Source organism: Pantherophis guttatus, chromosome 4 (genome assembly GCF_059756535.1).
Source record: "Pantherophis guttatus breed Tessera chromosome 4, ASM5975653v1, whole genome shotgun sequence".
NCBI lineage: Eukaryota > Metazoa > Chordata > Lepidosauria > Squamata > Colubridae > Pantherophis > Pantherophis guttatus.
The window spans coordinates 152,511,165-152,526,222 of record NC_142066.1 but is presented as its reverse complement, the minus strand read 5'-3'; the positions used below and the strand labels follow the sequence as shown (position 1 = coordinate 152,526,222).

The window sequence follows — 15,058 nt, the reverse complement described above, 5'->3', positions numbered from 1 at the left end:
ACCAGAATCAATATGTTAAAGTTAATGTATAGGGTTTTAAGCTACTAATCATAATGATAATTTTTTTTTCTTATCGCTATCCTGATAGCTAGCTCTATGGGAATGTATATATCTGGATCCAACATTGATTTCCTATGCTGGGCTACAATTTGCATTACATAAATAAATAATATGTACACCTTTTCTGGTACTCTTACACGCTTACATTTTAACTGAGGTTCATTTACCATTGTGCACCCCCAAGTTCGAATTAGCAGAATAACAGAATAACAGAGCTGGGAGGGACTTTGGAGGCCTTCTAGTCCAACCCCCTGCTCAGGCAGGAAACCCATTTCAGACAAATGGTTATTTATTTATTTTATTTATTTTATTAAATTTCTATACTGCCCTACTCCCGAAGGACTCAGGGCGGTGAACAGCCACGAAATAAAACACATACATACAAAAAAATTAAAATCGAATAAAATGAATTAAATAAATTTGGCTGAATTTAAAATACCCTTAATTTAGAATACCCATATTCTAAAGGTTGTCCAATCTTTTCTTCAAAATCTCTAGTGTTGGAGCATTAACGAGTTAAAGCATTAGCAAAGATTAAATATTCTGCATTATACCATGGAGTGTCTTATTGCTCACTTATATGTTCAAGATAACATTGAATGACCTTCTGTGTTAAAACAAGTCCAAGTGTGGTCTTTGCAGCATAATTTCCTTGGTTAAGCAAAGAGGTTGTTCAGTAATTTATGCCTGATTTTATGATCTTATTTTGCCACGGTTGTTAAACGAATCACAATCGTTCAGCAAATTATGTGGCTGTTAAACAAATCTGGTTTCTCCCATTGACTTTGCTTGTCAGAAGCTGGCTGGGAAGGTTGCAAGTGGCGATCATGTGACAAACCCCCTCTCTCCCCCAACAGATACTGCCAATTGCCAATTGCCAAGCATCTGTGATTTTGATCATGTGACCATGGGCCTCGTATGATGGTTGTAAATATGTGTTCCAGTTGTTAGTCACTTTTTTCAGTGCCATTGTAACTTCGAATGGTCACTAAACAAATGGTTATATCTTGAAGACTACCTGTACAATATGAAATAAGCTGAATTTTTGCCAGAACTGTATGAAAATAAGAAAACTTTTATGTCCATCCAGTCTAAATTCCTGTCTCACTTCAAGGTTGTGGAGTGGATCATAAATCCTGATTACTTTGAGACTCAGGTTTCAGAAAAACAGAATGTTCCCATTTCTTTTTCACTCCTTGAGATATTAGATAGGAAATGGGGGAGGTCTATAGAGCACTAAAAACAGAATAGTAGTACTACAGTACTTTAGGTGGAGGTAGGGGTTTGTATATCTTTTGGGTTCTCTTCTTCATTTTGTCAGATGGCATAGAACCAAGAAGCTTTGAGCATCTGTAATCCACTTTTTTTTAAATTAAATTTATATACCGCCCTACTCCTGAAGGACTCAGGGCGGTGAACAGGCACAAAATAAAATATATAGATACAAAAATTAGAAACATAATTAAAACCAGATTAAATAATTTAGCCCGAGACAATTAAAAATCCCAATAATTTAAAACAGATTAAAATTTCGATTTAAAAGAATTTTAAAACAGGGGAGAAAATTAGGCCAGGCCGGCTTGTAGAATAGTCACATGTGACTTCTCCAATCCTTCAATTTTTTTAGGTGTTAGGTAAAATCAACACTGTCCCTCCCATAATTGATTAATTAATTTCTCTCTCTCTTTCTCTCCCTCTCTCTCCTTCATTCCTCACTCTTCCCTTCCTCCTCCCTCTCCCTCTCCCTCTCTCCCTCTCCCTCTCTTGTTTTTAAATTATACTTTATGGAGGGAGATGAATTATACTGTTGTAATTAGCTTTCCTGACTCATATTTATGACAGTTTCAGTGCCCCAAGGTAATGTGATTCCCTTTGGTGACTTTTTGACAAGCGAAGTCCACGGGGAAACAAGATTCACTTTACAACCATTTTACTAACTTAACAATTGTAGTGATTCACTTAACAACTATGCCAAGAAAGGTTGTAAAATGGGGTAAAACTCACTTTACTACTGTTTTGCTTAGCAATAGAAATTTTGGGCTCAGTTGTGGTTGTAAGTTAAGGACTACCTGTAAATGCTCCTGAAATATTGAATGGTAAGTAGTTTTTTTTTTAAATTTGATTTATATGCCGCCCTTCTCCGGAGACTCAGGGCAGCTTACAATGCGTTAAGCAATAGCCTTCATACTTCTGTATATGTATACAAAGTCAACTTATTGCCCCCACAAACTGGGTCCTCAATTTACCCACCTTAGAAAGGATGGAAGGCTGAGTCAACCTTGAGCCTGGCAAGATTCGAACTTGCAATAATTGCAGGCAGCTGAATGATAATAACAGGCTATTAGTCTGCTGCGCCACCAGGCTCTTAGTTTATGTAACTACTTAGTAGTTGTGCGTATCTGTGCCTTCAGATAATGTTTAATCACAATTCTCACTGGCAATCATAGTTCAGCTGTACTGAACCTGTAGGCATCATAGAATCTCCGTGCCTAATAATGTATAGTCCTCAACCATAAATGGGACCAGAATTTCTAAGCAATGCAATGTTAAGTGAATTGTGTCCCATTCGATGACTTTGGTTGCCATGAAATGTTTTTTATCCGGGCAACCTGGTCTACCCAAATACGGGATGGAGCGTACTCCTTCCGCTTTCGCCTTTCGGCCCCAATCCAGGAGCCTTCGCAGGCAGTTGCTTTCGCAACAAACTATTTTTGTGTTAAATTTATATTTACCGACAATAAATACATAACCATGGTTGCCAAGGTTGTTAACTGAATCACTGCCGTTATTAAGTGAATCCTATGGTTGTTAAGCGAATCAGGCTTCCCAGGTTGTCTTTGCCTATCAGAAGCCGGCTGGGAAGGTCACAAATGGAGAGATCATGTGACCCTGGGATGCTGAAACCATCTTAAATACATTTTGGTTGCCAAGAGCCCTTATTTTGACCAAATGACCATGGGGGATGCTGCAATTGTCCTAGGTGTGAGGACCAGTTGTAACTCACTTGTTCACTGCCATTGTAACTCTGAACAGTCGCTAAACAAATGATTGTAATTCAAGGACTACCTCTGTATTTCAATCCATGCAAAGCAAATAAGGGACATTATTTGTCCAAACCATAAGCAGGAATCAGAACCACTATGTTTCAACTTAATTTGGTTTGAGTTTCATTTGGGATCTTATCTTATGTGTGCATCTCACAAGGAAAAGTGCAAAGTGTGGACAGCAGGCATGGCCAATCTGGTGCCCTTCTGGGTCCCAGAAGTGCCAGAGAGTATTATTTATTTATTTACAATTAATCCTTGACTAGAGGGACGTCGTGGCTCAGCGGCTAAGACGTTGAGCTTGTCGATCAAAAGGTGGGCAGTTCAGCGGTTCGAATCCCTAGCGTCGCGTAACGGGATAAGGTCCCGTTACTTGTCCCAGTTTCTGCCAGCCTAGCAGTTCGAAAGCACATAAAAAATGCAAGTAGAAAAATAGGGACCATCTTTGGTGGGAAGGTAACAGCGTTCCATGCACTTTTGGCGTTGAGTCATGCCAGCCACATGACCACGGAGGCATCTTTGGACGAAGCTGGCTCTTTGGCTTTGAAATGGAGATGAGCACTGCCCCCTAGAGTCAGGAACAACTAGCACACATGTGCGAAGGGAACTTTTACCTTTACCTTAATCCTTGAGTGACAACAGTTCATTTAGTGGTTGTTCAAAGTTACAACGGCGCTGAAAAAAGTGACTTACGATTGTTTTTCACACTTGTGACTGTTGCAGCATCCCCGTGGTCACGTGATCTAAATTTGGACACTTGGCAACTGACTCATATTTATGATGGTTGCGGTGTCCTGAGATCATGTGATCAGCTTTTACGACCTTCTGACAAACAAAGTCAGTTGGGAAGCCAGATTCACCTAACAACCTTGTTACTAACTTAATGAAAGCAATGATTCACTTAACAACTGTGGCAAGAAAGGTCATAAAATGAGGCAAAACTCAGTTAACAAATGTTTCATTTAGCAACAGAAATTTGTGACTCAATTGTTTGTTGTAACTCGAGGACTTACTCTATATGTCTGTCTGTCTGTCTGTCTGTCTGCCTGCCTGCCTACCTATATCTATGTCTATGTCTGTGTCTGTGTCTGTGTCTGTGTCTGTGTCTATGTCTATGTCTATGTCTATCTGTCTGTCTGTCAGTCTGTCAGTCTGTCTGTCTGTCTGTCTATCTATCTATCTATCTATCTATCTATCTATCTATCTATCTATCTATCTATCTATCTATCTATCTATCATCTATCATAATCTATCATCTATCTATCTATCTATCTATCTATCTATCTATCTATCTATCTATCTATCTATCTATCATCTCTTTCTCTCTATCATATCTGTCTGTCTGTCTGTCTGCCTGCCTGCCTATCTATCCGTCCATCATCTATCTATCTATCTATCTATCTATCTATCTATCTATCTATCTATCTATCTATCTATCTATCTATCTATCATCTATCTATCTATCTATCTATCTATCTATCTATCATCTATCATAATCTATCTATCTATCTATCTATCTATCTATCTATCTATCTATCTATCTATCTATTTATCATCTCTCTCTTTCTCTCTATCATATCTATTTGTCTGTCTGTCTGTCTGTCTGCCTGCCTGCCTGCCTGCCTGCCTGCCTGCCTGCTTATCTATCTATCTATCTATCTATCTATCTATCTATCTATCTATCTATCTATCTATCATATCAATCAAATTTATTGGCTGCCCATCTTACCGCAAGGTAACGCTAGGGGGCTTACAATATTAAAAAAAATAAACTATATAAATAGGATACTGCAAAATGGTAAAATATAAAATACAAAATACGATAGTTAAAAGATGGGGGGGGGATAGGATGAGCAGGGTTGGGCAGTGGAATCTGATATTAATCTATTAGCCATCTCCAACATTTATTGGTTCGATTTTATTGGTTCGATTTTATATGCCACCCTTTTCCGGAGACTCAGGGCGGCTTACAATGTGTTAAGCAATAGCCTTCATACTTTTGTATATACCTGCTTAGTAGGGCTTTTGCCCCCCCCCAAAGCGGTGTTCTTTTTTTTTATATACAAAGTCAGCTTATTGCCCCCACAATCTGGGTCCTCATTTTACCTACCTCGAAAGGATGGAAGGCTGAATCAACCTTGAGCCTGGTGAGATTTGAACTTGCAGTAATTGCAGGCAGCTGGTGTTACTTAACAATGCTTTAGTCTGCTGCGCCACCAAGGCACATGAACCGTCTCCTTTGGAGCCCCAAGCCAACTGGCAGAGCCAAGTCTGTAGGATCGTTCTGAAGGGAAAGAGGGTTGTTGAGGAAGACTAATATACAGAAATAAAGAGAGAGAATTGGAATAAAAGAATAGCATCTTGCACCTTATGTCATGACACGCAAATTCGTGAAGTGTTCCATATTTTACAAAGAGCCTGATAGCGCAGCAGACTAATAGCCTGTTATTATCATTCAGCTGCCTGCAATTATTGCAAGTTCGAATCTCCCCAGGTTGACTCTCTCAAGGTTGACTCAGCCTTCCATCCTTTCTAAGGTAGGTGAAATGAGGACCCAGTTTGTGGGGGCAATAAACTGACTTTGTATAAATATACAAAAGTATGAAGGCTATTGCTTAACACATTGTAAGCCGTCCTGAGTCTCTGGAGAAGGACGGCATATAAATCAAAATTAAAAAAAAAACTATTGTATAAAAAAATGGGGAGGGGCAGGGGATGTGGCCGTTCTTTTCCTTTTGATGTGCCTCCAATCAATAATCACATAACGAGTCTCTCATAAAACAAAGTTGGAACAAGAAGAGCCTGCTTTGCGAACGACCCCTTCAGCTGAGTCAATACATGTTATCTTTATCACGCTGGGACAGGAAAAGCTTTATTTGCTGACAAATCTCTGGGTGTTGTGAGAAATAATGGTTGTGAATTATCTCGAACCCGATAGCTGCGCAGCAGGGTGATGGGCCTTGTGACAAAATGGCTTTAGAAGCACCATCTGGCAGCAAACACCCAAGGAGAGGAGCCTGAGGGGATACCCCATGTACAATTTCTACAGAGTTTAAGTCACTATGAAGTCAAGGAGATGGAGTAAACTGGCTTCAATGTCAAGGATGGTGCTGATTTGCATAGAAAAGAAATTTGCTTGCTGAAGATTTTTATAGTGGACCAAAACACTTGTATCGGTCCACATCAGTGGTTGGTTGCTACCGGTTCTCCCCGGTTCGGGAGAGCCAGTAATGGAAATCTTGATAGGAGAGTGAACCGGTTTGCTCCGACCGTCATTTGGGCCCTCCCCCCCGCCTCCGCGCTATACCTACCTTTATTTCTTTTGTTTTTAGCTCAGCCGTAAGGCGCGGTAGAGTGGATTGCCATGCCTCAGCTGTTTTTTTACTCAATGCATTTGCGTGAAACGCAAATTGGGCGCGCGTGCAAAGCGGTGATCGTGCGCAAAGCGCGTGTGCGATGCGAACCAGTGGTAAAACTGGTTAGAACCCACCACTGGTCCACATGTTCTTTTAGGGGTGGGGAGGAAGGTATAATTTCCCTGCATAACATTGCTTTGGATTGTATTGGATGTGAGATGGGTAGCATATAAATTTATTAAACAAATAAATAAAACATAAAGAAGTTAGAATTGTTTGCAGGGCTTGGCTCCACGAAAGTCCTGGTTTTCATGTGGCCTCTTGAGAAAATTATTTGTCTACCCTTGGTCTACTACACTGATTTAAAATTGCAGAGTAAAGGAGGGGTGCGAATTGGAGAACAGGTATAAATTGTTCTTTCCTGGTTTTCCTGAAAGTTTTCTTCTCTTCCAGAAGGCTACATTTTCTATTTAATTCTCAAGTTGAATGACTTTTGATTGTGTTTTTGAGATTTTTTTTTTGTTATTGCTAAATTGGAAGGGGTGAGTATCAGGGATGTTATTATTTTTTATTCCGGCACACATATTTGAATCATTCTGAATCACATCTCAATCCGTGGACATATCTGAATCACTGTGTGGTCATCTTAGCTGCTCAAAATTGGATTATAAGAAAACCTAGGAAGATTTCTTTAGGCTGAATTGAACTAAGAATCACAGAATTGGAAGGCACCTTGGAGGTCTTCTAGTCCAACCCTCTGCTAAGGCAGGAGACCCTATTTATTTCAGGAAAATGGTAGTCCATTAAAAACCTCCAGTGTTGGAGTACCTATAACTTCTGGAGGCAAGCTGTTGCACTGGTTACTTGTTCTCACTGTTAGGAAATTTCTCCTTAATTCTGGGTTGCTTCTCTTCTTGATTAGTTTCCATCCATTGTTTCTTGTCTTGCCTTCCTATGCTTTGGAAAATAGGTTGACGTGCCAAGAAGAGCCAAGATTGAAGAAATAGCTGTAATGAAAAATAGGGCATTCACACATCCCCTTGTCCATGTTGCCATCAAAGTAAGTCCAGAAGTACATGATAATGTTTCTGCCTTCTTTCTTTCAATCAGAAACTCAAATGCAATCTATTTTCCATTAACTTTGAAGAGCAATGGTTAAAAAGGAAGCCAAATTAACTTTTTTTGGCACTATTGTCAGATCTAATGAGTTCTACTTACCTACATTTCCCCCCCCCCCTTTTTTTTTTTCTTTTTCAGGGTTTTGTTTTGTTTTATTTTATTTTATTTTTTTCATAATTAGGAGTAACGGCCAGAACAAAGAAAAATCAGGATGACAAGATGGCTGACTTCTTGTTACCACTGGGTACTAACAACTTTCACCGGTTCACGCCCGAATCGTTATCAGAGATTGAAAAGCGGATCGCGGCAAAGGTCCCAAAGGATACCAAGCAGGAATCTAGAGAGCAGTCGGGAGAGGAAGAAAAATTGCGGCCACAGTTTGACTTGCAGGCATGCAAGAAGTTGCCAGACATCTATGGATCTCCCCCATCCGAGCTCATCGGAGAACCACTGGAGGACATTGACTCCTTCTACCGAGATCATAAGGTCAAATCTGTCACCTCCGCATTAATGATTAAGAATAATGGAAGGGAATGAGGTAGAAGGATATTTTTCACAGGAAATAATTCCTTCCTGGATTAAGGGTGTGAAAAGTGGTGGGGTTAAATTCCTGACATCTAAGATGGGTGGGGTCCAAACAGGAGAATCACACTATTATCATTAATGATCATAACGTTGTCTATGTACAGGTAGCCCTTGACTTACAAACACAATTGGGTCCAAAAGGTTTGTTGCTGAGATGGTTGTTGTGAGCTTTGCCTCATTTTACGACCTTTCTTGCCACAGTTGTTAAGTAAATCACTGCGGCTGTTAAGTTTGTAACGCTGTTCTTAAGTGAATCTGGCTTCCCCATTGACATTGCTTGTCAGAAGGTCACAAAAGGAGATCACATATTCCCGGGACATAACTATGTCATAAGTATGACTCAGTTGCCAAATGTTTGTATTTTGATCATGTGACCATGGGGATACTGCAATGGTCGTAAGTGTGAAAAACGGCCGTAAGTCACTTTTTTCAGTGCTGTTTTAACTGCAAAAAGTCACTAAACAAATGTTGTAAATCAAGGGTTACCTGTATATGTTTATACTATTTCAAATAGAATTGGAGTTGGGAGTGGATATTGAATACAAAAGGTGAAATATAATCTTAAAATGTCTGATTTATTATGCATCCTTATTTTGGAGAGCAATTCTTTAAATCCTTTCCTGTACTTCAAGGCAATTTTTATATTAGATGCTCATATTTGCAAGAAACATTTAACCAATGTTTGTGACACTAAACTAATAATCTGGCAAATGGAAATTCAGTAGATCTGGTGAATGGAGGAATTGGAAAGTACAAGAATAACTGGTGGAATTTAACTTGCCTCCACTGGTTTTGATAATGAAGCCATGGTGGCATTATTATTTTTTTGGTCTCAAGAAGACATGAATAGAATAGAATAGAATAGAATAGAATAGAATAGAATAGAATAGAATAGAATAGAATAGAATAGAATAGAATAGAATAGAACAGAATGAGCCATGGTGGCACAGTGGTTAGAGTCCAGTACTGCAGGCTACTTCTGCTGACTGCTGATTGCCAGCAGTTTGGCAGTTCAAGTCTCATTGCCTCAAGGTTGACTCAGCCTTCCATCCTTCCGAGGTGGGTAAAATGAGGACCCAGATTGTTGGGGGCAATATGCTGATTTTGTAAACCTCTTAGAGAGGGTTGTAAAAGCACTGTAAAGTGGTATATAAGTCTAACTGCTATTGCTATTGCGAATAGGATAGGATAGGATAGGATAGGATAGGATAGGATAGGATAGGATAGGATAGGATAGGATAGGATATGCAATAGAATAGAACATGGAATACACCAGAGCAGAACAGCTTTATTGGCCAAGTGTGATTGGAGACACAAGGAATTTGTCTCTCAGTGTACATACAAATAATAAAGTAATATAATCATAATATACCAATAGTAGAAGGTAAAAGGAAAGATGAGAAGGATAATGGTAATACAACCCTACTACATATAAAGAAGAAAGAGTGCAGGTGGGGAAGAGGTTAATTCCTCTCGTTTAGTACTGTAAAATGTTTTGCATTACCCCACTTGATATGGACTTCTGATCTTTTTGCTTATGCTTGATTTGGTCTTTAGCTTTTTGCGTCCCAAGGGTTCTTTCTGTGTGATACTTTAGTTCCACTGAAAGATATAGTCTCCTTTTCCTTCCAAGATGCTGGATTGCAAATGATCTAGGTTTTTTTGACCCAGTGAACCTTTGCATTAGCTTAGTCAATCAATACCAGATGCTTCAATGTCCTCAGGACTGCCCCCTCATTAATTTTTCACCTTTATTCTATGGCTGAACCTCAGTCTTGCATAGTTTCCCTGGACTTTCCAGTCCCAATGTAATTAGAAATGCTTTATTGGAATAGCCTGATCTTTGCATTTTATTTAATAAATTTTGCACCTGGTTAACCTCAAAAAGAAAATAGGGTCTGGTCAATACTCTTGGTAAAAACAAAGCTATAGGCTAGACCAAGAAGTTTAAAATATATTTAAAAAAAGCAGCAGTAGGTCACTTCCATATTGTTGTCATGAAGAGTACCTCTATGTGTTCATTAAAGGCTCCAGAAATTAAACTCAGCTTGCTAAAGGAATCTTACCTTCTGTAAGAAAAAGGTTGCTGGCCACTATAGGGAATTGTCGTTAAATGTTTTTAACTAATCCAATTCAGGTGTCAAAGCATATGAAGGGCAGACAGGTCAGGAAAAATGGATCTCCAGTACAAACCAAGAAACATTGCAATTTGATAGGAAAGAAATGAAAAAAGGATAGCATTTGAAAGAGGCTTAAAACCTCTTTAGTAGTTTCCCCTCCCTTTTTTCCCCTCCCCTTAGCAGATTTTCCTTCTGTGACTGGGGCAGTTAAATAGTTAAAGAAGATCTGTTCAGTAATATAAACTATGATGTCATAACAGGTTCCCCACAACTGAGCAATCTTGAATTTTGTAGACTTCAATTCCCAGAAGTCTTAGCAAGGGCTGTGCTAAGAAGGGAATTCTGGGTGTTGAAGTCCCCCCATCTTGAAGATACTCAGATTGGGGGATATCTGGTTGGATTTGAACCAGAGAACCAGGTTCAACTTCCTTTCAGCAATGATGGATTGTGATCAGTTGCTTGTCTGAGTCATTCAGTGTAGAGTACAGTCATACTTCAATGCTTAATTGCTTCAAAACTCATTGAATTCGGTATTCAACGTGTTTTGGAGCAGAAATTTTGTCCCAGTGCTTGTCTTTTCTCTGGTAGTCGACAAATTAGGAAAAACTTGCCTAGTGACTTGCTAGTTTTACTGGCTGAAATAGTGGGTACTTGTTGGTTTTTGTATTTTTTGTGTCTTCCAGAATGAATTACCAATGGGTACCAAAGTACCACTATAGTAATTTATCATGTGGTTTAGTGTATCGTTTCAACTAAACCATAATAAAATATGCCATCTAGAGTCTTTTGATAGTAAGATAGGTGGCATATAAATTTAATTAAAAAAAATTAAAAAATTCTGTCCCTCTATGATATGTGATCTAAATTGCTACAGGTAGTCCTCATTTTATGATAATTTGTTTAGTGACTGTTTGAAGTCATGATGGCACTGAAAAAACTGACTTATGACCAGTCCTCACACTTATAACTATTGCAGCGCCCTGTAGTTACATGATTTGGCTGCTTGTCAATCAGTGTGCATTTATGACAATCACAATGATCAACAACTATCTTCTGTTTGTGTCCTTTCCAGCTGGCTTCTGAGAGTCAATGGGGGAATGGCATAAGCAAAAGCACTTAGACTTATATACACTTCACATTACTTTACAGCCTTTTCTAAGTGATTTACAGTGTCAATATATTGCCCCCAACAACCTGGGTCCTCATTTTACCCACCTTGGAAGGATGGAAGGCTGACTTCAGATTGTCAGGATCAAACTTCTGGCAGCTGACAAAATTAGTCTGCAATACTGCATTCTAACCACTGCCATCACGGCTCTTTGTCATGGTGTCACAGTTGTCAGGAAGGTTGCAAATAACTCTCCTGTGATGTCTGGCTTAATGATGCACCACTTAATGATGAATTTTCCAGTCCTTATTGTGTTCATAAAACGAGGACTACCTGTATGTCTTGGTCCAGCCTATCTCAAAAGATAGTTGTTATGAAACTAAAATTTAAGGTAGGACTATTATCTGTGCTGCATTATAAAAAGGAGGGGGAGACGGGACATAAAGAAGGAAATATAGACAACATAAATAACAAATTGGAAAGGTCTAAATTCTCCTTCAAATCATCTTCTGCAACCGTCCCTTCTTAGATAGGTGTCAGAAAGCTAGGTCTTCACAAAACTCCTTTAGATCTTAAGGCTATGCAGAGACTTGAGTAGTGTTTTTAATTATATGAGATGGTTCTTTGTAAATGAGTACTGCACACAATTCAATAAAAGAGAATACAAGTAGCCCTCATTTTACGACCACAATTAAGCCCAAAATCTATGTTGCTAAGTGAGAAATTTGTTAAGTGAATTTTGCCCCATTTTAATGACCTTTCTTACCACAGTTGTTAAGTGAATCCCTGCCATTGTTAAGTTAGTCACATGGGTTGTTAAATGAATCTGGCTTCCCCATTGACTTTGCTTGTCAGAAATTTGCATCACGTGATACTGGCACCCTGCAACTGTCATAAATATAAGCCAGTTGCCAAGCGTCTGAATTTTGAACACAATACTATGGGCATGTTGCAATGGTCATAAGTGTGGAAAACAGTCATAAATCATTTTTTTCAGTGCCATTGTAACTTCGAACAATCACTAAACAAACTTGAGGACTACCTGTATATGTAGCTCAGCGTTAAAGGCTCTGAACTTGCTTGCAGCATTTCATTACACCCCACTAGCTAACATCAGTGTTAGTGAGTGTGTAGTTTGGTCCCTGTTTATTTAGGTAGCTTTAGGTATATTACATAGAAAAGCTTGTTTATATAGGGTAGCTACCAAGCAGGGGTGTAGTTTTCTTCTTGATTAGGGTATTGTTCTCTGCCTGTTTGTCTGGTGTAAATCTCTGTTTATCTGGGTGCTGGTGCTGGAGAGAATGTGTTCTGGGTTTTTTCCCCCCCTTCTTGGTTTTTTGTTGTCTCCTTCGATTGGTGTGTAAATATGGTTTATTTCTATATGGCTGTTGTTGGCTGATTTGTCTGAATGGCAAGCTTCCAGGAATTTCCTAACATTTTGGGATTTGGCTTGGTCTAGTATGCTGGCAATTTTCCAGTTAGTGAGTATATGTTTAGGCTGCCTACACATGAAATAATTGTGATCTTCCTTTTCTGCAAGGCACTTTGCTATACACAATGAGTAATATATGTTATGTGATAGCAGTAGCAAGAATAGCTGAACAAAGCTAGAGAGATTCCTAGAAGTTGATCAATTCTCATTTCTGGCTAGCAATAAATCTATAAAAGCAGTTTCTATACAAGAAACGTTTTTGGTGGGATAATGAATGCTGTAAGCTTTATTGAATTATAGAGCAAAATGCAGAAAAATTTCTTTTTGGAAGACCACTTTACTTAGGTAGATTTGATTACATTTCAGTAGATCATGTGTTTTCCCCAGCCATATAAATTTAGTGATGTCTATGCTTGTTGGGTCTTTGCTATCTACTCACCTTTTAAAGGCACAGCTGGACCTAGCCTCCCTCCCAAAAAAAGTTTGCTACTTTTATGTTAAAACATTGAAAAAACAAAGCTTAAACTGGAGTTTCAAAGGGATATGATCTGAAAGGTCTATTGATTTTTTAAAAGATACATAAAAGTTATGGTCCAAGAAATCTTTCTTCTTGCTTTGGAAGTGATAATGAGCATCTAGGTTGCTATGATGAAAAGTAATTGAAAAAGGGAGCTGAGCCTTACCCTATCTGCTATTCTCTCTCTCTCTCTTTCTTTCTCTCTTTCTCTCTCTTTCTCTCTCTGTCTCTCTATCTCTCTCTGTCTCTTTTTCTTTGTCTCTTTCTATCTCTCACTTTCTCTCTCCCTCTCTCTCTCCCCCACTCTTTATCTCTGATGCTTGCTTTCTCTCTCTCTTTATTGTCTCTGTCTCTCTCTCTGTCTCTCCCTCTCTCCCTTTTCTCTGTCTCTCCCTCTCCCCCTCTCTATCTCTCTTGCTCACTTTCTATTATCTTTCTGTCTCTTTCTTTCTTTCTCTCTCTGTCTCTCTATTTGTCTCTTTCTATCTCCTTTTCTCTCTCCCCGGCTCTCCCTTTCCTTCTCTTTATCTCTCTTGCTCACTTTCTCTATTATCTGTCTCTCTTTCTCTGTCTCTTTCTTTCTCTATCTGTTTCTTTATCTCTTTCTATCTCTCTTCCCTCTCTCCCCCTCTGTCTATCTTCCTTGCTCACTTTCTCCCTCTTTATTATCTGTCTCTCTTTATTTCTCTCTTTCTGTCTCTCTCTTTGCCTCTTTCTTTCTCCCCCCTCTCTCCCTTCTTTATCTCTTTGCTCACTTTCTCTCTCTCATTATCTCGATCTTTCTTTATCTCTCTCTCTCTCTCTCCTTGTCTATTTCTATTTATCTTTCTCTCTCTCCCCTCCTCTCCCTCTCTCTTTATCTCTCTTTCTCTCTTTCTCTTTCTCTATTTCTAAAATAAATTTATATATTTTATTTTTATACATGTAACAATCCTCTATGTAGGACAGTCAGAATAATGGCAGCTATGCCTCTGCTCATGCATTTTGCTAATAAAACATTCAATTGTACTTTTGTTATAAACGTTCAACCTGATATCTGGACATCACTCCTCTTTCAGAAAGAACAGTATGAACTGTAATATTGACTGGAAAATAATGCTTGCTTTTACAAGTAGCACAATGTGCAGTAAGTTAAACTCATATCTAACTAAATATGTTAACTCCCTGCACTCTGAGTAAAAGTTGTGGCTACTTTAAGAGGTGCAACAACTTTAATGAGTGACTTCTTTAAAGTAGCAACCTCTTTTTTTAATGCTAATCCAACTAGAAGCTTCAAAACAGTCTGACTCCTTTAATGAACAGCATAGAGGTTTGGGGGAGATTTCAAGCACTGAATAATTTTTGAATCATGCATAGCCTTAGAAATAACTGTTGCTTACATAATGTGAGATTTTAATCCAGACCTTAATATTTGTTTATCTTCTCCTTTGTTTTCCAGACATTTATAGTACTGAACAAAGGGAAGACGATCTTTCGATTTAGTGCCACTCCTGCCTTGTACATTCTTACTCCTTTTCATCTAATCAGAAGAATAGCAATTAAAATTCTGGTACATTCATATCCTTTTACCTGTTTTTTTTCCTGACCAATATAGTCACTGAACAGTAACATGAACTTCATTGAGTTGGGTTGCTCTTTTTCATTTAGAGCTGGGCCTGAGGGTGTCTTCCAAATATTTTGAAATATAGCTCCAAGATTTATTTATTTATTTATTTTA

At 38.7% G+C, this 15,058-nt stretch overlaps 1 protein-coding gene across 1 annotated transcript in view; it reads left to right on the top strand.

Annotated features, from left to right (window-relative positions):
• Positions 1-15,058, top strand: part of LOC117654807 (sodium channel protein type 5 subunit alpha-like) — a 391,184-nt gene that overhangs the window by 71,847 nt on the left and 304,279 nt on the right. Inside the window, exons 2-3 of the mRNA XM_087893106.1 lie at positions 7,718-8,065; positions 14,780-14,898. Coding sequence (XP_087749232.1) covers positions 7,799-8,065; positions 14,780-14,898 — 386 coding nt within the window. The 5' untranslated portion in view covers positions 7,718-7,798. The remainder of the gene's footprint in view (positions 1-7,717; positions 8,066-14,779; positions 14,899-15,058) is intronic.